The sequence below is a fragment of the Lissotriton vulgaris genome, chromosome 1_2 (genome assembly GCF_964263255.1).
Source record: "Lissotriton vulgaris chromosome 1_2, aLisVul1.2, whole genome shotgun sequence".
In the NCBI taxonomy this organism is placed as follows: domain Eukaryota; kingdom Metazoa; phylum Chordata; class Amphibia; order Caudata; family Salamandridae; genus Lissotriton; species Lissotriton vulgaris.
Window position 1 is genome coordinate 105,683,802 of NC_141686.1, and position 24,817 is coordinate 105,708,618.

The 24,817-nt window shown below is 48.5% G+C and overlaps 1 protein-coding gene across 1 annotated transcript in view; it reads left to right on the forward strand.

The window, feature by feature from the left end:
- The window catches only part of LRP6 (LDL receptor related protein 6), a 1,045,411-nt gene that overhangs the window by 568,152 nt on the left and 452,442 nt on the right, over nucleotides 1–24,817 (forward strand). Inside the window, exon 13 of the mRNA XM_086952928.1 lies at nucleotides 16,537–16,736. Coding sequence (XP_086809054.1) covers nucleotides 16,537–16,736 — 200 coding nt within the window. The remainder of the gene's footprint in view (nucleotides 1–16,536; nucleotides 16,737–24,817) is intronic.

Sequence of the window (24,817 nt, forward strand, 5' to 3'; positions counted from 1 at the left end):
GGGAGAACGGTAAGGGGAAGAAGGGCAGGACTCCCTTTGTCTTTTGATAAGGCGGAAGTTGGCCACATACCCAGCAATTAGTTGCATTGCTGGTCTGATGGAACGGTGCAACATTCGAATGAATGTGTTGTTGCGCAGGGCTAGTCGATATGACAGTTCATGGGGTGGCAGATCACTGAATGTATGCTCTATTGTAGTATTAAAGGAAAAGTGTACGTGTGAGGCAATAGGAGGAAAGAAAACATGTAATGTCAAGCTGATACATATTATAGTGATGCATAGAAGGGAAAGAAAAATCAGAGTTACTATACATCTACTGCGTAATATCTTGCAGTACTTCTTTTTCATCCTGCTCTTTCTACTAATCTGGTCCGTGATCTTATACATGTCAGAAAACCTGTCTAACCGATTCACCACCTAGTGGACTTAAACAATTAAACGCTGTCTGACTTACCAGATCTTAGCTTGGACCTATACTCTTGTTGTGGAGTCTTTTCTAGCAAAGGGGGCGTAAAGTCCGTACTATCTTTAGTACTATCGGCATTGTCCTTTGTCTTTATTAAAGTTCCTTGGGTTCCGTAAAATCGCTTGCCGTGTTGGGCATGGATCCAGCCCTTTCGTCCTTCCACTTTGATAGCCGTCCTCGTGGTCAGTAGCACAAGCTTCGGCGACTTCCAACGTGGCTCCAGGGGGCTTGACCGATCAAAATTTCTCACCAGGACTAGGTCTCCAGGGACGATGACGTGGTCCTTAACCTCGGTGTTGTCTGGGAAAGCGGCGGCAACCTGTGAACGACAAGAGAGTAGTGCAGACATCAAGGAAGCCAGGTAATCTGTCAGTATGTTACTGTCAACATCAGTTATTTTCTTGGGCATAGGCGTACCCCACATATTTGGTGGTCTACTGAAGACCACTTCTTAAGGAGATAGGCCTGTTCTGGAATGAGCTACCATACGCATGTAAAAGAGGGCAACTGGCAAGGCTACCATCCAATCCACGCCTTTTTCTGCACAGACCTTTGCTAACTTTGTCTTGAGAGTCTGGTTGTGGCGCTCGACGAGGCCAGCTGCCTCAGGGTGTCATACACAATGAAATTTCCAACTATATCCTAACAGTAGGGATACTTGTTTCATTAATTCAGAAGAGAAGGGTTGTCCATTATCTGAGTACACGACACTGGGCAGTCCGTATCTGGGGAAAAACTCGCGCACCAATTGCCTGGCGGTTGTCACAGCAGTATAATCTGAGACTGGGTACGCTTCTGTCCATCTAGTTAGTGCACATACTACTACCAGGACATACTTGTAACCTCTACATCTGTCCATCTGGATATAATCCATCTGAAGGACTTCAAAAGGATGGTCAGGAGGATGAAATCCGCCTTGTTCCACCGGAATGCCTTTACCTGGATTGAACTGGCAACAGATCATGCAGGTACGCACTTTCTGTTTCGCTGCTGCACGCAGGTGCTTGTTAAACCAGATATTCTGTAAGCTGTCTAGCATTGCCTTTTCTCCCAAGTGTGCTGGACTATGTGCTGTGTTTATGATTACTTGTACCATGGAATCAGGGAGAAACCATGTAGCTTTGCCTTTAGTCATCCATCCTTTGTCAGTCTGGACCCCTCCTTGTTCAGTCCATTTCTTTATTTCATCTGAAGTGGCATGTGTCTGTATGTCGAGTACATCTTGAGAAGGATCCCTGACTGTCATGCTTTTTGTCAGTAATGGTACTTCTGTCTTTGTCATGTCTGTTGGTGTCTGTGCTGTAAGTTTAGCTGTGCGATCTGCCAGGTCATTACCCTGGGAAATGGTGTCTGTAACTTTGGTGTGTGTTTTGCATTTTAGGATAGCTATGGCTGTAGGTAAATGTATTGCTTCTAACAGGGCCTGAATGAGCGGGCCATGCTGAATTTTAGTCCCATGAGAGGTCAAGAAACCTCTCTCTCTCTCCAGAGAACTCCGAAGTCATGAACTACGCCAAAAGCGTACTGTGAGTCTGTATAAATGTTCACTTTCAAGTTCTTGGCTCTTATGCAGGCTTGTGTCAGAGCGATGAGCTCTGCTGCTTGTGCTGACAGTGTGTCTATTCTGTGGGTCTCTATGACTTTAGTAGCAGTGGTCACGGCATATGCGGTCACTAGCTCTCCTGTGCTTGTTCTCATGCATGAACCATCAACATAAAGTGTCAGGTCAGGATCTGGAAGTGCCACATCTGTCAAGTCTTGCCTTGGTTTCGTCACTATATTCATTACCTCCACACAGTCATGTGGTGCAGTGTCTACTGTACTTGCGGGCAAAAGTGTAGCAGGGTTAAGAATGTTGCATCGTCTGATCTCTATGTGTGGTTGAAATAATGTCAGTTCATATCCCGTCAGTCTCGCTACAATCAAGTGTTGTGTCTGTGTCCTGTTCAAGAGAACCTCCACTGCATGTGGTACCTGTACTGTCAGAGGGTGTCCCAACACAATCGAGTCGCTTTGTCTTATGGCTAGAGCTGTTGCTACAACTGATTTCAGGCACGCAGGCAGAGCGTGGGCCACTGGATCCAGTGTACTAGAAAAATAAGCACAAGGCTTGTGTTTTCCTGATTGATCTTGTGTGAGGACAGATAGTGCTGTTCCCTCCCGCCCAGTCACAAAAAGCATAAAAGGTTTGCTGTTACAAGGAGTTGCTAAAACTGGCGCTTGACATAAGGCTCTTTTTAATTCTTCAAATGCCGAGGTATGTTCTTGTGTCCAAGGGAGGACAGTTGAAGACGCTGCCTCCTGTGTTGTCAACTGTATGAGTGGTTTGGCTAGGTAGGCATACTGGGGAATCCATTGTCTGCAGTATGAAGTGAGGCCAATGAAGGCACGTACTTCCTTTTGTGTCTTGGGCTGTGTAAGGTTAACAATTAACTGGATGCGTTCTTGTGTCAGCTGCCTACCCCTCTTGGACAGCAAGTGTCCAAGGTACACCACTTGCTGTGCACAGAATTGCAACTTGGAAGGGGACACTTTGTGCCCCTTGTCTGCCAGAAAGTGTAAGACTGTCAGTGATGCATTTTCGCAGTCTGGTTCTGAACGTGCAGTGATCAGGATATCGTCGACGTACTGGAGCAGTGCCGTGTTAGCAGGCATGTAAATACTGTCTAGCTGTCTCTTTAATGCTTGACTATATATGCTAGGACTCTCTGTGAAACCTTGAGGAGCTCTCGTAAATTTAAAGCTTCGTCCATTTAAACTGAATCCAAATAAGTACTGGCTGTCTGGATGAATGGGAACACTAATGAAAGCATTCTTCTAATCAATTACAGTAAAGAATGTTGCCTCAGAATCAATAGCAGTCAATAATGAAGAAATGTCTGAGACCACTGGGTATTGTGGTACTATACATTTGTTCAATTCTCGAAGGTCAACAACTAGTCTGTAAACTGGTGGTGCATTTGGGTCTGTTCGTTTGAGAATAGGAATCACAGGTGAGTTACATACATTTGAGTCAGTCTCTACTACCACCCAGTGTGAAATGAGTTCGTCAACAATTTTTAATAAGGCAACTACGGCATCAGGTGGTAACTTGTATTGTCTGATACGTGGTAGTACTACTCCTGCTTTTACAGTGATACGGTATGGTGTTATGTCCATGTAACCTACGTCAGTCGGACCTTGTGCCCATAAGTGCTGTGGTACATTCTGGAGTCTGTGGTCAAAATCTCTCATCACATAATGCCCCTTAAAATCACGTAAAAACAATCGTACTACTTCCGGAGAACAACATATAACTGCTCCTAGTTCTTTCAATGTCTTTATACCAAGCAAGTTTTCTGGACATGATTTAGTAAGTAGCAAGTCTGTGGTACGTGACAATGGACCAACTCCAAGGGAGATTGGTTTCGATACTTCATTAACAATAGGCTTTCGTGAAAATCCCAGGGAAATATTCTGTGAGCCTGAGAGTGGTGCCCCTGGAACCTCGTCATGGCTGATGGTAGTTCTGCTTGCCCCTGTGTCAATCAGAAATTTTCTGTCTTTTCCCAATACACGACTATGTACATAAGGACCCTCTTGATCTACAGGAACCTCAATAAGGGGCAAGCCAACTTCCCTCTCAAGGCTGTTTCATGAGAACTGTTGGTATTCTGGATAGTCTGACTGCGTGTACTGATACATTTGCTGTGTGGCTTGGACAGTCGGCGGTGGGGGTGGAAAATTCGCTACTGTCTGGTTTGTATTCTGTTGGGTGCTATTCTGCCTGGGAACATGTGGTCGCTCTTTTGTCTTGCCTGTAGCTATATTGTGTTTCAGAACAGCACATTCATTTACATAGTGACCTGGTTGCTTGCAATAATTACAGTTCCCTTTGACAGGTGCCGTGTTATTTCTGGCAAATTTGTTCGTGTTGGCTGGCACTGATTGGGCAACTAGCACTTTCATTTTCGTGTCTTTCATGCGTCTCTTTTCATGATCCTGTTCTTCTCTAATCCTGTTCTGGTGATATTGTAACATTTGCAACATTTGCGAAGGACTATTTGCTTGCCAAGCACTCTCAACCTTTAGTACTCCATTCTTGATCTGTAGTAAGGAATTCTCTACTAATTTGCTCACAAAAAGATGTGGATATGACTCGCTACTGGGCTTAAGGCCACTATTAATAGAAAAGCATTTCTCAAATCGGGAATAGAAATCACTGGTGTCCTCGTCTTGTTTCTGTTTACAGGCTGAAATAGCATCCCAATCTTCTTTTTTAGTAGTCAATAGTCTCGGCAAAACCTGTATTAGGAGTTCAGGTAGTTCTTTAGCCTCTTTCCCAAGACCAACCCCAGGGAGCCTGGCTTTATCCTCTGTTTCTAATGCTCTCCAGCTTAACTTTTTCTCTCCCACCTCCCAATCCTTTTCCTTAAGTTTTTCGTAAATACCAGCAGGCAACAGTACTTTCAATAGTTTCAGAATGTCAGCATATGTGTAATCTCCGATGCGGAGAATGTCTTTTAATTCACAGTGGAACCCCCCCGGATCTTTGTCATGGCAAGGCAGCATCTTTTTCATTTCCAGTATTTCTAATTTTGTCAAGGGAGTGTAAACATACACTCTTTGAAGCGCACCATCCCCGTCTTTGACGGGGTGGACCTCTCGTAGGGGGTTCTGTCTGTCTATGTACATGTTCTTTCTGTCGTGGTGTGGGGCAGGGAGCATGCATGTGGTCAGAGAAGATAAGTACTTATGACGTTTGTCTAAAATGACATTTATTAATTCAGTACCTAGGCCTGTCCATCTTTCTAGAAGTATGTCGTCCAGTAACTTATGCAAGGGACCGGGATCAGAATATTGACTTTCATACAACGTTATCAAATGTTGGACCATGTAAATACCAGCCAAACGCTGTTCGTTCGGTGGAAGACTCAAGAAAGTCTGGGCCAATATATCATCGCTATATATATTAGAATTGGACACCCATTGAACGGCCGACCGGGCCAATTCCTTTTCGTGTGGGGTCTGGAATCGCTCACTATCTATCCGTCGTTCCAGGGCCTTTTCAGTAGCTTGGAATAGATTCTCAAGGGAATATCTTTCTTTTATGACCGGTCCCTGTTTGCGGTAGTCGAGGCCTTTGGGCCTGTCAAACTGTCGTGCTTTGTCCTTTTCCTCGTCTTCTGGGCCTAACTCCTCCACTGAGTCATCATACTTCCCGTCAGACTCTTCACGGTGTATTTCTAAGATCTCCTTTCGTATTTTCTTGTACATACTTTCTATCTGTCCCTGTTTATCATGCCGACCGGCAGCTATGTTGTCACTCCAATCCCTTAGACCTTTCTTTACCTCGTTGTCTGGTTGGTCTTGTTCCCTGATCAGACAGTTAATCAAAAAACGTAGGATAACGCTCTTAACCTCCACCTTTCTGTGTTCCATAGCCTTTTCTATACACTCGGATCCCTCTCCCGTTCTAATGAAATGGTATATTTTATCTAGGTGTTCCTTCATGTCTGGTAATGGGAGCAAATAGTCGGTGGCATGTCTTAATCTTAGTGAATACATGAGCATTGGACCCTCCCCTGGTACCGGATCGTATATACAACGTTGGATCATTACGGAATACTTTGATGGCGTCGATGTCAATTGTGGCGTTCGTGGTTGCCCTAGTGGTCCTAGTCCTAGGGCTGTTCGTGGCGTTGGTGGTGTTCGTGGAGTTTTTGGAGTTGGCGGTGGCCCCACACCCCCTACCGCCCCTTGTCCTACATCATCTTTCACGACCTGCTGGATCTGATGAAGCTGAGCCGCTGTTGGGAGCGGAGAAAATTCTGCGTTTACATAGTCTGGTGCGGGCTCCTCTAGATAGGAGGCAATAAAAGCATCAGGGGCTGTTCGCTTTATTTTACGTGCTCTATAGGGTACAAGTGGTGGCGGGTGCGACCTACGGGATGTTTCGGAGGGGGTCACTCTAGCTAGTTCTTCTGAGAGGACGGGATAAATACCAGCAACGATGGCGTTTCTTTCTCTTTCAGCTTGTTCTGCCTTGACCCGTTCACCCTCCTCCCGCAGTTCTTTTTCTTTGGCTTTTTCCCCTGCATGTCTAGTTCTCTCTGCTTGGTGTATTTCTTTCTCTGTCCTCCTATGTGACTCCTTGCGCCATAACTCAATGGCGTCTTTCTGTGCGGGTCTTGATTTCTTTTTCCATAGTGCTTCCTCTACTCTCTTAATGCAATCAGAATCCCATGTTCCCGAGATGGGCCATCTGTACTTCTCCTCTAAATCCTTCGTGTAATCTACCCATAAGTCTAAAAACAAAATGGCGTCTAGCCCATGTTTGTTATACATGTAATGGCCAGGTGTATCTCTAGGCGGGATGTTAACTGACTCTTCTAGTATTCCTTTCCTGGTCCCTATCTGACGTAATTTCGAAAACAGTGGCATGTTGAAACTAACACAATGAAAACACAATACACACTAAAAAATAAACTGACTGAAACAATCATTCACACTAAAACGTTACAACACTAAAACAGATACAGTGTAACCTGATACTTGGAGTAAAACATGTACTTGAAAACAGTTAACTTTATGCACTGGAATACAGTACAGCCATACCGGTCTCATAAAGACACGTCTTTACCGTGCCCACCGAAATGGACCCGTCTTTACCGTGCCCACCTTTACCCGTGGACACGTCTTTACCGTGCCCGTGTGAACGGACACGTCTTTACCGAGCTCAACTAAATGAACCCGTCTTTAACTTTATGCATTCCCACTAGTGGTACTCACCGGGAAGCAGAACTTGAAGGCCTCAAACTCGATACTGCCTGCGCATGCGCCACGGAACAGGTGGACCTTCAGAAACCTCGGACCTTGCTCTCTCACGGGTTGGGCTATGGTTGGGATGATCCGGAGTCCTCACCGCCTCGTGTGGATGCCTGGTCGCAGTCCGTCCTCCTCGTGGGCCTGAGGGAGTAAGCAGGAAGTCCCGCTGGCGTGTACACTTTGAAGTCCGTCACGGCTGTAAAAGGGGGCAAGGGCTGGACCTACATCGCCGGCGCGTGGGGATGAGGATTAGTCCTATTTGGGCGCCAAATTAATGTAGTAAATAAAATATTACCCTGTCATAATTTCTATACTTAAACAAAGGGTCATGCATTAAATGAGAGGCAGAGTCCGTGGTGTCTGATTCAAAAGGGCTTTATTTCAATAACTGCAGTTAAGGGAGAATCGGGTTCCATCACCACTAAGGTTCAAGAAGGGTCGTCATCTGAAGTTTATTCACAGAGTACAATATTTATACATTCATTCTTGTACATAGAGAAAAGAGGAGGACTTCAGGCGGAGCAGGAGAAAGAGATAAGAGCATGTGGGCGTGCACTTTGAGGAGTCATAGGGGTGTCATAGGTGGGTGGATACATGGAGGGGGTTTGCGTGGCCAGCTGGAACCTTTGCCCTAATTGTGTGCGCAACTTGGTCATGACGTGTAATTGACGTGTAACTGGGGGAAGCTGACTTTCGTTCTAGTAGGGAGGCCTTCAGTGTCAGGGCGACCTGCACATCTAGTAATATCTGATATCTTAGGTCCGGGGATGTATTATCTGAAGCAAAAGGTCGCTCACCACCAAGAGCCGGTGTGGGCATATATTTCTTTGTGCATTGCATGGGGGCTGTGAGCTTTCTATGGATGTGAGCTCTGTAAATCACTTAAACTGAGACAGAATGGCGAGGCCCTATCTTTGCAGAAGGGATCTGTTTACCTTCTTTGCCAGGCAGGAATGTGATTCTGTACAGCAGGCTGATAACTGTTTTGCAAAATACTGTCTTGGCACCCCGGGCTGGGGCCTCTCTCAGCTGAGCCAGAAATATGTGAAAGGTCAGGGCAGCTTTCAGAGTGTCTTGAGCCAAGAAAACCTTAATTCGGGTCCTGGCTTAACTGAGCCACAAAAGGGTTCTTCGTGATATTATATAAACGTGCACAATGCAAAACACATGGACCATAGGCCTCATTGCAGAGTTAACATTTCTTTCATGGAAATCTTGATGACTGGCATCCTAATGCAGGACGCAAATGCAGAGGCATCATTATTGTGGCCATAGAGGGAAACATGCATGAGTGTCATGCACATACACTAATCGTTGGGGTACACGTAGGGGGACATACTGGCCATATAAAATTTCATTTTCCTCAGTTGCAGTAGGCAACACAATTTCAAACACAATGCAACATTGAGCTCAATGGGAATTTTTAGATAAATGCAATTAGTTAATTTATGGATTACTTTTCTAACCACAGGACTGGATCCTAGATTCAGTCCTGGGACATCTCTTGTAAACAGTTAAGTAAAAGCGTTTTGGTTACAGTAGTGATTTTTATGGAATAGTAGTGTATTTTAAAATTTGACACTTGGGGAGGAGCCAAGATGGCGACCGGAGCAGACTCGTAGGCTCCCGGCTCTGCCAGCCTGTTACCGCCGCTCCGTGATCCTGGCATGAATCCTGATGCATTTCACTAACGGATGAAGGGCGGCGTGGCGCTGATTCCAGCGGTGTGTTCCTGGTCTCTCGACCTGCCCGGCGGCCGGAGATAGCCGCGGTAATGCCCACAGCCCGGGAGCCCGTCTGCACAACAGCTCTTTGCCGTTCCCCGGAGACCTGATGGCGGCCGGGATACCTGATCGGCGCTGACGACCTGACACCGGTGGGGACCTCGCGATGCACAGTCTGTGCTGCGACGAATACGGCGATTGCAGAAGGAGGCCAGGAGCGAGCGCTCGTTGAGCTGAGGCACCCTCTCGCAGCAGATCCTTTGTTTGGGGCAGGTACGGGCGGAGAGTGTTGCACGGCCATGTTTGATAGCCTGTGCTTGCCTGGCCCCGCGCCTCGCTACCCCCCTGGTACGGGGCGCCTCTCCGCGCTGTGTGCCTCGCTAGTGCTGTACTCGGCAATGCTTTAGCCCTGCAAGGACGCTCGCCTGGGCCACGACTATCCTGTGTTTTTTCCCCGGATTTTCGCCATGGTGGCTTTGTTTGAGGCTCCGAGGAGTGGGGGAGGGCGCCCGTCCCTATCACTGGCCTATGTTGCCCCGCCTGCGCTGGAGTCCGAGTCCCGAATGCCTTCCTTGGGAAATGGGAGCCGGGGGCTTCAGCCTGCAATATCTCTTAAGACCCTCCTGACTGCCCTGCACGACCTCCGCGCTGATATGCGCCAAGGCTGCCAAGTGCTGTGGAAGAAGATGGACGACATGGCGTCGTCGCTACGGCGGGACTGCAATGTACTGACCCAGCCAAATCTATCAGGGCGATACAGTGTTTCCTTCTGCCGACTTGACAGAGGTGCCCGCTCCCGAATTTACTGTTACCCGAGATTGTCCGCCTGCTGCCTCACTCAGGGATACTTTGTTTCTCCCTTCACCGGAGAGTGCAACATTGTTGAAATATTCATCGCGAGTGCCTTGGGACACATCTAAACCATCGGCGACCTCATTATCGGCTCCTGGGTTGTGTCTTCTGACTTTGACTTCGGAGAACTTGTACGCTCTGCAGGTTCCCAGGGTATCCACTAATACAGTTGAAGGAGTTACTGTTGGATCTCGACGGCCATTTTGCGTTCCTGCGACACTCTCACTCTCTCTGTGGCCATATTGTTTCACTGCTTTGCTGTGGCTCTGCCTGGTGGGCTTCCGACGTTCGGGACAGGGCTGATGACTTTTCCCTTATTGATGCTGACTGTCCGCCTGGTTGTGACCCCGGACTGAAATACTTGTTGATGTGTTGATTGTGCATTTAGTGAGACTTCTACCTATTTCGTACTGTATTCCTGTCATGCGCGCTGGCCTCTCCCTGCATCTCAAGTCGCAAGTATTGTATTATATCATTTTTGGTCCCTCTCTATGGGGCGACTGTTATTCTGTGGGCGGGCTGCTCTGGGGGAAAAGTTGCGGTTGGTGGCTGCTGGGCCTGTACTTGACTAGCCGGGGGGGCTCCGGACCGGAACACTAGCATGACGTAGGGGTTGTGGATGACTGGGAGTCCGGGAGTTCTGGTGTTGTAGTGGCTCCTCCCCGCTTCCTTCTTTTTGGGAGTGGTAGATTAGCTCGTTCTTTTCTTCCTCCCTATATTCAAGTGTTATAATACTTCACTTTTTGTTCCTTTCTTTCTTCCTTTCTACGTTTTCTTGCTTTATCTCACCTTTTACTTCTACCTCTTTTCTTCTCTTCTGTATTTCGGGTTTAAGGGGCGACAGACACTCTGCTGGGGGGGGGTAGGCCATAGCCTCTGCATGTGTGTAGGGTGGGGGGTTACATTTTATTTTTGTTAGTTTCTATGGGACCGGTTTTTGCTTCTTTTCTGTTTTTCTTTTTCCTTGGCCCGTGTTCAGGCATACTGGGTGAAGGGTGGCGGAGTGGGTATGAGTGGGTGGTTGGGATTGCTACCCTGTAACGTGAACATTGTGTGGCCATCCTGCCCGGTCGGGACTGCTTGTTGAGAGGTGGATTGTGCGATTCGTAGATATTGTCATGTCCCACCTGCATGGTCCTTGCTCTTCTTTTCTCATTTTATGAGTACGGAACACTACGACCTGACTTTACTAGTTGCACAAAAAAAAACCTTGAAAACTTAACCTTAAATACTCCTGTGTCATGGTCTTACGGCAATTTCCAGTCTGATTCCTGCTTACTAGCCGCTGTGCAGCTGTACTACTATGTCACCGTATTGCAGGCCTTGGTGCTATATGAGAGTTCGTGGCGGGCCGGAAGGTTGTAGGCCCGTATTTGTACTGTATTTCGTGCACAATAAAGGTTTTCAAAAATTTAAAAAAAAAAAAAAAAAGAAATTTGACACTTGGAAACTTTTTCACATAGTCACCAATGTTATCCTATGGAAGGAAATTCACTTAGCAGGTAAGTAGTTTTATCGTTACTTTTTCTTACTCTGAGTTGGATCAGCCCTGGTGCATCTCCTGTAAACAATTGAAAGAATGTGTTTAAGTCATACAGGTGATTTTTAAGGAATATTTGTAGGTTTTGAAAATCGACACTTAAGAAACTTTTCTGGTAAAAACCATACAATGGATTCCTATGGAAGTAAATTCAAGTTACTGGTAAGTAGAGTTAAAATTACTTTTCAGGATCAGTGCTGGGCTAAAAGATGCAGCACTGGGTTCTCTCCTGATAGCAGGTGAGTAAATCGGAATTGTTGTTCGGCTGATTTTAGATGAATATTTTAAAGTTTCAAAACTCCACACTTAGAAGAATTTTCAAGTGAAACCAGTCAATGTTACCCTATGGAAGAGAAGTGAGTTATCGGCTTTTGGGTAGTACTCAACTGGCAGAGTTAAGGTCCTGGGCCAAGACTCTGGTCTTCCAGGGTCAGGTATGTACAGTTGGTACACCCTCAGCAGCACAGGGGCAGCCGGGTGCAGAGAGAGTTAGGACCAATGATAGCCTACGGGCGTCAGGGGGCCTTTGGTTGGTGGCGGCTGGTAAGCAGGCCACGCGGCTGTGGGAGCTAGGCTCCTGGTCCCTTGCTCAGGACAAATAGGGAAGTAGGTTAGGACCAAGGTTGCACTAGGACTCGGGTGGCTGGGTGCTGTTGAGCCGTCGGGCGCTCAGTGTTATTCAATGAAGAACTTAGAAGGTGAACAAAGGCTGCAGGCTCTGGGACAGAGATTCTTCTGGAGCGACCAACAATTCGAGAGGTAAGGTGGGATCTTGGAGGATAGGTGGGCACCCAGGAGTTGGCCACAGGGGGCCATGGGGCGCCAGGTGTAGGGGTGTCTTGACGTCTGGAAATCTTACCCTCATCTGGTCGCGGTTGGAGGGGTCCCTGGTTGTGAGGCTGCAGGCGTCATCTCGGTTGTCGAGGAGGGTCCTTGGGCACTGGATTTCAGGTCACAATCGCCGGGGGGGATGTCCTCAGGGTCTTTGTCCACTCAGGCACCGTCCGGGCTCAGTGGGTGCAGAGTGTGCTGGATTCGCGGTTTCTGGCTGGCACCAGGAATATATTGCTGTTTGAGCAGAACTACTGCTCATGGAAGTCCCAGTCTTTAAGAGGTTCAAGGCAGGCAGGTCCTCCAGGGTTTTTAAGGTTGCTGTCCGCAGGAGACGCGGGGATTTAGCAGGAGCAGGTTCAAGGATCAAAAAGTCTGTAGGGCTGGGGCCAAGTCAGTTGGTGTCGTCCTCTTAGCAGCTGCACGGCATGTCTTCTTCTTCTTCTTGATCTTCTTGTTTTCAAATCGGGATCTGAGGAAGGAAGGTTCAGGCTGCCCCTAAATACTAATTTTAGGGGTGTTACAGGTAGGGTAAGGACCAAAGGGTCCCTGTCCTGGGGTGAGTACACCCCGATCTTGCTCCTCTCCTGTGGGAGGGGGGCAGGAGCCTATCTCTGATTGGGCAGGGCTCCCCATCCTCAAGATGGCCGGAGCCCGGAGTTGTGCTTCACCTCACCTCCCCCAACTGAGGGGTGGGGTTGATACTTAGGGTTTCCCGCCTGTCTTCCCCCCCAGAGTGGGGGTCAGAACTGGTGGGGGCCAGTTGCTGAGTACAGCAAGTGACCTGGAGAAGCTCACAAAGGCGGCATGCTTTTGAAGCTTCCCCTGCCCATCCTGGGGGAGGAGACCTAGCACCTCGCCCAGGATGTGCATTGATGCAGGCCCAGGAGAGCGGAGGGCTCTCTACTCAGGGGTCCAGCAACGTGTCTGCTGTGTGACAGCCTAGGCAGCCACTCAGACCACATTTGGATTGTAGGTTAGGTTTCAGGGGGCATCTCCAAGATTCCCTCTGTAGTGCATTTTACATTAAATCCCACACTGGCATCAGGGTGGGTTTAATGCGCTGAGAAGTTTGATTTCAAACTTATCAGTCTTCATTGTAGCTATCTTGTTGCTGTGGAGTTCGTAATGACAACCTCCCAACACCATATACTCTTAAAGGCTTCACTGCACTTACAGTGCCTAGGAATGGCCCTGGGTACTGTAGGGGCACAGGGCTCATGCATCTGTGCCCTCACCACCAACATAATGTACCCAGCTAGAAGGGTGACTGATAAATGCCAGGGAAGTGTGTTTGTGGGCATGGCACACAGGGATCTGTGCCTTGTCGACTCTTTGTTTAGTTCTGAACCTGGACACTTAGCCTGCAAAGGCAGTGTGTGAGTGTCAGGGTACAGGGCCCCTAAGGGTGGCACAATAAGTGGTGCAGCCCTTAGGGGTCTTCTCTGGTCACAATGCCCTGGGTACTATTTACCAGGGGCTGACATGTGGCCAGAGATGCCAATGGGTTTTAGTTCAACACAGTTTTAGGGAAGCAACACAGGCCCTGGAAAGCTGATTAGCAGGGGCCCAGGGCACACTCAGTCAAAACACATCAGCAAAAAGTGCGGGCATACCATGCAAGAAAGCTGGCACTTTCTCACACAGTCTTCCTCTATCTTAGCGACTGGCTATTGAAGGAGGGCTTGCCCCAGGCTTGGAAAGTCATGTCAGAACTGACGTTGGCGCTCAAGGGCGGCGTGTAAGTAGATATCGCAACGTCATCCCGGCGAACATGACTCAGACGACGGACGTGGAGTCTTTTAAGGCCACCTACTGATGCGCAGGGGTACTGCTCAGAAAAAATATCCGGATCCAATTTTACTTCCGGGTTAATTCTAAAGGTAAGGAATCTGTAACTACATATGTCTCTTACAGACCCATCGTTACTGAAGGTAAGTAACGTGTTCTTAACGATCAGTCAAGACCTCAACTAGACAAAACTCTGATCCCTCTCCAGGAAGAACATTATTCGCCTGAGTAATCTTGACATCATTATTGTTGCCTGGAAATTGCTGGAGGCAAGGAACGCAGCAGCATGTGCTTTTAAAACCAAAATAAACTTGCAAACACAGTGCTCCCTTAAGTCCGAACCCGGTACAGTGGCACCATCCGCACTGCACTAGATCCAGCCCTGAGTCTCACCTTTCCAAATTAACCTGTCTTCTTTCCGCAACCTGATATAGTTGTGGAGAGAGCTCTTCATAATTTGGCGGTAAAAGTTTTAATTTATTATAGTGAGATTACAAAAACATTTAGACCACTAAACAATTATTTGTTGCTTTCTCACCTCTCCACACTAGAAATCCAATTTCGAAAATTGGAATTTCCAGTTGGATGAGCAAATGTATTTAAACTTATTATGCTAAAGCTGAAATACATTTACCTGCCCCCCCCCACCCCCCCCCCCAAGGCCCCCTCAACTCGTCAAATAGGTGCCTCAATTGCATTCCTAGGGAGCATATCCATTAATGACTTTTACAATGCAACATGGTCCACACCACACACCTTCACAAAACAGTTCTGTGTGGATGTATTAGCACTTCAACAATCCAATGTTGGACATGCAGGGCTACGTACTCTTTTTCAAACTACTGCAACCCCCACAGGCTAGCCACCGCTTTGGATGAGGGACTGCTTTACAGTGTATGCTAAGCATGCGTATCTACAGCCACACATGCCTCGAACAGATTGATACTTATCATGTAAGCATCTGTTTCCTGGCATGTAGTGCTGTAGCTTCACATGCGCCCACCCTCCTCTCCGGATGCCTGTGTAGGTCACAATTTACTTTTCAAATTCACTTTAATTCACATTACTTGCATGGGCATCACATGACAGGCACTTACTCTAATTCCATTCTCACCCGCCTGCGGCAAAACAATCCAACAGTTGAGTCGATGCCCATGCGAAGTATCACTAAAAGGAGGAGTCACACAGCATTATGACTCGAAAAACTTCTTTGAACAAAAACAGCTTGTAGTCATCCTAACCCAACACTAGATGGCAGACTTATGCTAAGCATGTGAATCTACAGCCCTACATGCCAAGAAAGGATGTTTACAGGGTAAGTAGCATACTCCCTCGGTACAGTAAAAATGGGAATTCCATCCAGTGTTGTTGTAAGTACTAACAATCTCTCCATTGCCAGGCTCCTAAAGAAATTCCTTTTCATTGACCCTCTTTTTGGATCTTTCTAATTGAACGTACTCCTGACTGATTAAACTCTATGTGCCGACCAATGCAGCCTTTTGTGAATGCTGTTGCGGAGCCCTTCTCTTTACAACTCGCACACCTTGGTAGGCTTGAAGACCTACTTTTATCGGATAATTCATTAACTGATCAATTCATTAAAGAATGCTGCCCCCGACATCAACTTCCCTATCTGGGAAGTCAATGGATTCCAACATAATGGGTTGGGACTTTCCATATCCACCTGCCCCCTCCCACAGTCCCTTCCTTTAAGAAAGTCGCTTAAGATTTGTATTGTTAATTAAGAATCATTCTCCCACAGAATATTCCTTTCACTCGCTGTGATTTGTGAGCCTGGGAGAAACATCAGTAGGCTGCTCTCTCTGTACAAGACTAGATCCTGTCTTCCTTATTAAGGTGTCTATTGCACATATACAATTTCAAGAAAAGTGGTCCCGGTATAGACCTTCCAGTGACTGATTCTTTTAATTTAGCATAGCTTACGTCATGTAAGGAACCACCCTCAACTTGTCAATCCAATTGCAGCTTATGTGGCCTTGCAGATATATAGCTCTTTTGATACTTGAATATTGTACACATTGCTGTTTAGATGCAGCCCACTGACATTTGGGTTGACAACCCTTCTTGTTAGGGACCTGAGCTGGTGGTGCTTGCTAGTGACTGTATATGTCTGCCTGGTCCCCTTTCTTTAAATAGTGAAGGCCTTTTTTAAGTTTTGACACCGGCTCATAGGCAGGAAGAAGATGTTCCCATCAAGGTGCTGATGCAAAATGAACAAAATAGGACTGATACCTGTACCTAATGCACTTTTATGCATACCTGTAGTATGCTGTTCTTTGCATTTCCTGATGTTGGTGGAACATTGATACTCTTAGTTCCATATGTCATGGTAACAATCCCTACCTAGAATGTTAGTATTCAAATGACTGCTGTTGAGTCTTAGATTCATAGGTGTGTGTATAGGCTGAGGTGTATATGGACCTTCTCAATAAACTCTTATGGATTTAACTACATTTTCTGTGGATTAATCTTTACAATACCCATTTTATATCTCTTTTCTTTAGCTCCTACAACATTCCTACTATACAGCCAGAAGAATGCCATTAATCGAATGGTGATCGATGAGCAGCAGAGCCCGGATATCATTCTCCCAATTCATAGCTTGCGCAACGTGCGTGCCATCGATTATGACCCACTTGATAAACATCTATACTGGATCGACTCTCGCCAGAACATCAGAAGGGCTCAGGAAGATGGGAGCCAGGTATGTGCAAGTTGTTTCCACTTGCTGAACTGTAAATAGCCTCCCACAAGACATGGCAAAAATAAGTTAAACACAATCTGATTGCTGACCTGCAGTTTCCTTATTTGCAGACTCTCTTCTTGGTGCCTGCCGACTCCTCACATATTGACTAGCTTCTAGGATCTAGAAAGTTGAAATAGCTCTCCTACATTGATATCAATCAATCAATCAATAGCATTTGTATAGCGCGCTACTCACCCGGAAGGGTCTCAAGGCGCTGGGGGAGAGGGGTGCGTTACTGTGTGAACAGCCAGGTCTTGAGCTGCTTCCTGAAGAAAAGATGGTCCTGGGTCATCCGCAGGTGGATGGGGAGGGAGTTCCAAGTCTTGGTTGCCAGGTAGGAGAAGGATCTTCCTCCGGCGGTGGCTCTGCGGATGCGTGGAACGGCGGCGAGGGCGAGGTTGGTCGATCGTAGCTGGCGGGTGGGCACGTAGAAGGTCAGGCGGTCGTTGAGGTACTTGGGGCAAAGGTCGTGGAGAGCCTTGTGTGCGTGGGTGAGGAGCCTGAACGTGATCCTCTTGCTGACGGGGAGCCAGTGCAGGTCTCTCTTGGCCAGAGATGTGGCTGCGTCGGGGGATGTCCAGGACGAGTCGTGCGGAGGCATTCTGGATACGTTGGAGTCTTTTCTGCAGTTTGGCTGTGGTTCCGGCGTAGAGGGTGTTTCCGTAGTCCAGTCGGCTGGTGACGAGTGCCTGGGTGACCGTCTTCCTGGTCTCGGTGGGGATCCAGCGGAAGATCTTACGAAGCATACGCAGGGTGTTGAAGCACGATGAGGAGACTGCGTTGACTTGTCTAGTCATCGAGAGGGAAGAGTCCAGGATGAATCCCAGGTGGCGCGCGTGATCCGTTGGCTTGGGAGTGGTGCCCAGGCCACCGGGAGTCGTCCCAGGCGGAGGGCGATGATCCCAGGATGAGGACTTCCGTTTTGTCTGAGTTCAGTGTCAGGCGGCTGTTCTTTCTCCACTCGGCGACATCTTTCATCCCTTCGTATAGGCTGGTTCTGGCGGTGGCGGGGTCGTTGGTGAGGGAGAGGATCAGCTGGGTATCGTCGGCGTAGGAAATGATGTTGAGATTGTGTTGGCGTGCGATGGCTGCGAGGGGGCTTATGTAGATGTCGAAGAGAGTCGGGCTGAGTGATGATCCTTGTGGTACGCCGCAAATGACTTCGGTGGCCTCGGATGTGAACGGGGGAGGCGGACTCGCTGGGTTCTTCCGGTGAGGAACGAGATGATCCACTCTAGTGCTTTCCCTTGGATTCCGATGTTGCTGAGGCGCTGTACTAGGGTGCGGTGGCAGACAGTGTTGAATGCTGTGGAGAGGTCCAGGAGGATGAGGGCTGCTGTTTCCCCGTTGTCGAGCAGGGATCTGATGTCATCGGTGGCTGCGATCAGGGCGGTCTCGGTGCTGCGGTTGGCTCGGAAACCGGACTGCGAGGGGTCGAGGGATCCATGTGTCTCGAGGAAGGCGGCGAGCTGTCTGTTGACGGTCTTCTCGTTGACTTTGGCAGGAAAAGGGAGGAGCGAGATGGGGAGGAAGTTCTTGAGGTCGGTGGGGTCCGCTGTTGGTTTCTCCGGGAGGGCGATGCGCTCTGCGTGCTTCCAGCTCTCCGGGAAGGTGGCGGTGTGGAAGGAGGTGTTGATGATGTCCCGCAGGTGGGGTGCGGTGATGGAGTCTGCCTTGTTGAAGACGTGGTGGGGGCAGGGGTCGGTAGGTGATCCGGAGTGCGGTGATAGGTAGCGCCTTGCTTATGACACCACCCTGGGATCCACCCCAGATATGACCGCAGAGACCCTTACAAGGCTCCGCCACGGGCACCAATATCCATTCCTCTTTTTTGGATGGAGGCAGATTCCTCACCTTATGAATATTCCCAACAAGTCAGATAGGATCTAGAAACCTTAAAGTAGTACTCGTGGGGCTCCACACTGATGTCGTGCCACTCTGAAACTAAGAGTGGAGTTGTATATAAGTGCCACCCATGCACGCTGAAGTCAGTTCCTATCTTTCTGTGTCTTCAGGCGTGGTTCTGGAGCTTATCATTGGTCTTTTAGATCAATTATGTTCTGCACAATTTACAAGTGTTCAAGGGAAAAATGTCAACCCTATAACTATGACTGAGTTTAAATCTTGCAGGGACTGTTGCAAGCAGATGACTGTAAGAGACCCTCACAAAGTATGCTTATGTGAGGGTCGGTTGAGAACTCTTGGTTCTGCTCTAAATACACAAAGATGAAGCCGAAGGCCATATGAAGGCCAAATTTTACTCTGCCAAACACAAGTAGACTCCACACCAAGGCTGTTCAAAGTAGAAAAGAAGGCCCCCTTCCCTAGGCAGATCATAGTCCTAGTTGGAGAGTTTGGATAAGTCCAAGAAAAAACATAAGTCTAAGCGGGAGTCAGCCCCTTCCTGCCACTCTGTCTCCAGAGAGGGCAAGGTTATCAAGGCGCCTTCTGATCTTGCTCACAATCGCCATCGGAGTAGATTCATTGTCTTTTCTTGGCCTACCCTCAATTTCCAGATCCGTCAGCAGCATCACAGCTAGTAGATGCCTTCAGAAAGACCATACTGTGCATTTTCAGCACTTTACTGGCATCCTCTGGAGTACCTTTATGCCCCAGAGATCCGCAGACCTCTAGTCAATCTTCCGGTGGCAAGTCCACAGCACCATGATGACTTCACTCAACCCAGGAATGTTTGTACCACACAGCTCCTTGTAATAAACCCACACTGATACCAGTGTGAGATTTATTAAAACATGTCCTGAGGGCCACCTGAGTGGTGCCTTTTGAAAACCTACCAACCCTGGTGTGGGCACAGACTGTCTTTAGGCAGCCTGCTACACACAGACATGTTTCTAGACCCCTGGGTGGAGAGCATCCGCTCTCAGGAACCATGCACATCCTGGGCAGAGGTGTCAAACCTCCTCCCCCAGTATGGGCCAGTTCTCGAAGGGGAAGATTCAAAGGCCTGCTGCCTTTGTAATACGAACCCCAGCCTCTGCTGCTAGCAGCAGATGGCAGCCCCCGGTTTTACACACGCACTTTGAGTGGGAAAGCTTGGAAAGGCTAGGAGATGTGCCCACCTTGGCCAACGCCACCCATCTGGTAGAGGATGCGAAGTTAAGCACACTTATCAGTCCACTCCACCTTGAAGATGAGGGGACCCCTCCAATCAGTGCTTGGTCTATGCTCCCTCCCAACGGTGGGTGGCATAACGATGGTGCCCATTGGCCCTACCAGGTACTCCCCTAAATCTCCCCTACATTTTATAGTTGGTGGCTCCCTCAGACCTGGAAACTAGATCTGCTATGACCTAAGATTAAAGAGGACGTCCCTGCAGGTAAGACTGAAGACGACAAATGCCTTGGCCCCAGCACTACCGGCCTGTCTCCAGCTTCTGCGAACCTCCGACCTGTCTTGCTGCTAGCAACCTCTGAAAACCCTAGGAGGACTTCCGCCTTCAAAAAAGACTCCAATCTCTCATGGACTGCAGACTTGTCGAAGAAGAAACCAGCTCCAAGGACCCTGGATCCAGGTGGATCCGTGTCTCTTGCCCACTCTGCGTACTACGCCCACTGCCAGAGTCTGAGTGGTTCACCTGTGCAGTGAAGTCTCCCTAGCGATCCTGAACTCATGTCCAGCGTTGGCTGACCTCCATGATGGCGCCTGCAGTGTGAATCCAGAGGCTCCTCCTGAGCGTGACCGGAAAGAAGACTGACGTCAAAAGGCACCACTGCACTCTAAGCCCCTGGGCCTTGATGAGCTGAACTGACGGTGCTCCTACGACCCCCTACAAATCTGCTTAGCTCTGTTGTTGGTCATTCTGCAATTTCCGGTACCGTGCCTGCATCCTCTTTGCCAAAAGAATAATCCCCATTACAAATCATTGGGCGCCTGACGTCGATATTGAACCCTGCACCCGGACGCCTCTGTGCCACGGGTCATGTATGTTTGGTGCTGCTATATGAGCTCCCGATCTCCCCCCCCCCCCCCACTGCACCCCACCTTCCCCCCGCCCCAATCACCCTGTGCTGTTGCTAACCCCCAAAGCCTGGCTCTGCAGCAGATTTACCTACCTGCAAGCAGTGTAGCTCTAGGCTTTCCCACTCTAAATTGAAAAGCATTGGGCCGAACTCCAATTTTAACCGCTGCACCCGGCTGCCCTTGTGCTGCTTGTCGTGCAGTTTTGGTGCTCACCTGACCACTTTCCCTTGCTGACGTTTGGCTCTGAAGGCTGGGATTTTAATTGCAATACTTACCTGTTTAACTGCAATATTGTTTTCCCCATAGGATAACATTGGACTGTGCTAAAAGATTTCAAAGTGTTGTTTTTTCAGTGAAAAGTTTTTTTAATTACTCATTTATATTATTACGAAGATCTTGATTTTAAACTTGAAAACATCCGGACCCAACACTAGTTGGCAGGAGTAAGCAAAGCATGTGAATCTACAGTTCTACATGCCAAGAACAGATTTTTACTGTGTAAGTAACATAATCTTTTTCTAAAATTGGACTGAATCTCCTTCTTGAGTCATGTGTCCATTATTAATCACTGTTGTGCAATAAATATCTTACACTCCTTTGTTAGGCCTAAGGCTGCTCGTCCACATTATTACTAATAGAGCACTTTGGATTTTATCTTGAGCCCTGTACACTTCTGGGAAACCCCTGGACTCTGTCCTCGGTATTGCCACCGAGTGGCAATATCTTATAAAGAGCCAGCTTCCTACACCGAGGCTACGATTCTGACAACTCAGGACAGCAGTGACAATGTGGATCCTTGTGAAAAAGTGCCCTCTTTCTGCATGGTAGCCCCCACTTTTTGCTGAACTGCTTTGACTGAGTGTGCCCTGGGCTCCTGCCAATAAGGTGCCCAAGGCTATGTTATTTCCCTAAACTATTCAGAAAAGGGGGTGGTGATGGACAGAGTATCTGAATTAACATCAGAATGATCTGTTGACTGGGTAGGAATGTTCTGCTTAATTCAGATACTCTGTCCATCACCACCCCCTTTTCTGAATCGTTTTGTCCACCATAAGCGTGAAAGGGTATGCTCAGACATGAGTCCCTTGCTCACTGCACCATCAGGATTCAAGCAAGCCGGGCCGAAGACGGCTGTAATGCCAGAAACGGTTCCCCGGAAGCTTGTTTCCTTTCCAGTAAAAGAATTGGCTTGGTAGTTTGGTCTGCCCTGTTCCGATGATGCACTGGGCCCGGGACAGACTAATTTGCATGTAGCCAGGTTCTGAGCTGGGATGGTGCAGTGAGCTAAAATACGGCGATGGATCAAGCCCTGATCTGTTGACTGGGTATGAGTATTCTGCTTAATTCAGATATTCTGTCCATCACCACCCCCTTTTCTGAATCGTTTTGTCCACCATAAGCGTGGAAGGGTATGCTCAGACATGAGTCCCTTGCTCACTGCACCATCAGGATTCAAGCAAGCCGGGCCGAAGACGGCTGTAATGCCAGAAACCGGTTCCCGGAAGCTTGTTTCCTTTTGAGTAAAAGAATTGGCTTGGTAGTTTGGTCTGCCCTGTTCCCATGATGCACTGGGCCAGGGACAGACTAATTTGCATGTAGCCAGGTTCTGAGCTGGGATGGTGCAGTGAGCTAAAAAACTGTGATGGATCAAGCCCTGATCTGTTGACTGGGTAGGAGTGTTCTGCTTAATTCAGATACTCTGTCCATCACCACCCCCTTTTCTGAATCTTTCCCTAAACTGGCATTAAAAACAAAACCCAACTGGCATCACTGGCCACAGGTCAGCCCCTGGTAAATGGTACCACCGGTACCCAGGGCACTGTGACCAGGAAAGACCTCTAAGGGCTGCAGAACTTATTGTGCCACCGTTAGAGGCCCTGTACCATTACACTCACCCACCACCTTTGCAGGCTGCGTGTCTTGGTGCAGAAAAGTGAAGAGTCGACATGGCACACATCCCACTGCCCTGGCATAGATCAGTCACCCCTCTGGCTGGGTGCACTATACCAGTGGTGAGTGTACAGGTGTATGAGCCCTGTACCCTGACAGTGTCCAAGTCATTTCTTAGACATTGTAAGTGCAGTGCTGCCATTAAAAGTATATGGTTCTGGGTCATTACGAACTCCACAGCCCCATAATGGCTGCACTGAAAACTGAGAAATTTGATATTCAACTTCTCAGCACATTAAATCCGCACTGATGCCAGTGTGGGATTTAATGAAAAATATACACATAGGGCATCTTAGGGATGTCCCCTGAAAAACGGCCTACCACTAGTGTCCAGGCTGAGGGGCTGCCTTCAGCTTCCACCACAGACATGTTTCTGGACCCCTGGGACAAGAGCCTGCGGCTCTCGGGGGGCCTGAAACAATGCACATCCTGGAAGGAGGTGCCAAGCCTTCTCCCCCAGGATGGGAAGGGTCCACAAAGCGAAAGCTTCAAGGCCTTGCCGTCTCTGTGAGCTTCCCCAGGCCATTTGCTGCTTTCAGCAACTGGTCCCCACTGGTTCTGACCCCCACTTTGGGCGGGAGAACCGGCAGGAAAAACAAGTGAGGAAGAAAGGCGTTCCCACCTCTGCCAACTCTGCCCCTCAGATGGGGGAGGCGAACTGAAGCACAACTCTCAGTCCCTGCCATCTTGTAGATGGGGGACCCAGCCACCCAGACACGCTTATGCCCCCTAACACTGGAGGGTGACATAGTAAGGTGTGTACCCACCCCAGGGAGGTTACCCATTGGTCCCAACCTTTTACCTACCTGTAATGCTCCTAAATCAAGTGTAATGAGCTGCAGATTGCACACTGTGCATAGATCGCCACCTAGTGTTGGGCCCGGTATTTGAAGTTTGTTGTTGTCCTGAAAAGTTTTTTGGAAGTCACGAGATAGGTGCCTCCTCCTTTGGACCACATTGCGCATGGGCATCGGCTCCATCCCCAGATTGTTTTTTTCCGCCATCGTGCTTGGATGCGTTTCCTGCGCTCTGGTTAGGAACCGAATTTCCTTCGGCGCTCAATCCTCACCCAGTTCGACGGTATTGTTTCGATCGCGCTCCACATCGACGCGATTCTTCACCTTCGAAGTCTTCACCTTCGAAGTCTTCGATTCCGGTCGTCGACGATGGCTTTCGAGCCTACCTAGGCCTTACTTCTGGCTCATGGAAAGGACGTCATTCAAGAAGTGTCCTCTATGTGGGTTGAAGTTTCCCCACACCGACCTACATGAGGTGTGCAACCTTTGCCTCTCACCGGAGCACGAGGCCAAAGACTGTTCCGCTTGTGCCTCCTTCCGCTCCAAGAAGACGATCCGGGACCGACTAGCTCGAAGAACAATGGCCTGCCGGTCAGCTTAAATCCCAGACGACATCTTCGAAGAGGGAGTCTATGTACCAGAACACCAGCATGCCGAAGAGAGTACCAGCTCCTCAGACGCCGAAGACTCCGACGGTGAGGAAGTCACTGCAGCTCAACGGATTGTAAGTGAGATCGTCAACCCCAACCCTTCCTCGACACCCTCTAAAAAGGCTTCGGGCACACCCACACCTTCAGGTCCGGGTGCACACCAAGAGACTGCTTCTCACGCCCCGCCTTCGGGCCCAGCAAAGAAGCCCATAAAGCCTTCAGGCAGCTGGGGCTCCAGCCAGCCTATCCACAGTGCCGATCCTACACCGACACAGAAAAAAAAGCCATCTTCGTCAACCACGCCGACCGTTGTTCCGACACCGAAGCACACGGCACCGAAGACTGGCAGCGTCTCATCAATGCCGAAACCGCTTTCGGAGCCAGCTAAAAAAAAACGCCTAAAGCTCCAGATTCACACGCTTCGGAACCGAAAAAACACCCGGAACCGAAGAAACTGGTTCCGGTAAAGGACACTTCAAAAGGGCACACTTCTAAACCGAAATCAGCTACCGACTCTGTGCCCAAAAAACCTACGGAGGCAAAAACCTCGACACCGAAAGATCTGCCCTGTTCAGAGGAACTTTTCACACCTGATCCTAACCAAAAAAAACTTGTCAAGGATCCTAATACTGGTTAATTGACTCTCAGTTACAAAAAGAGA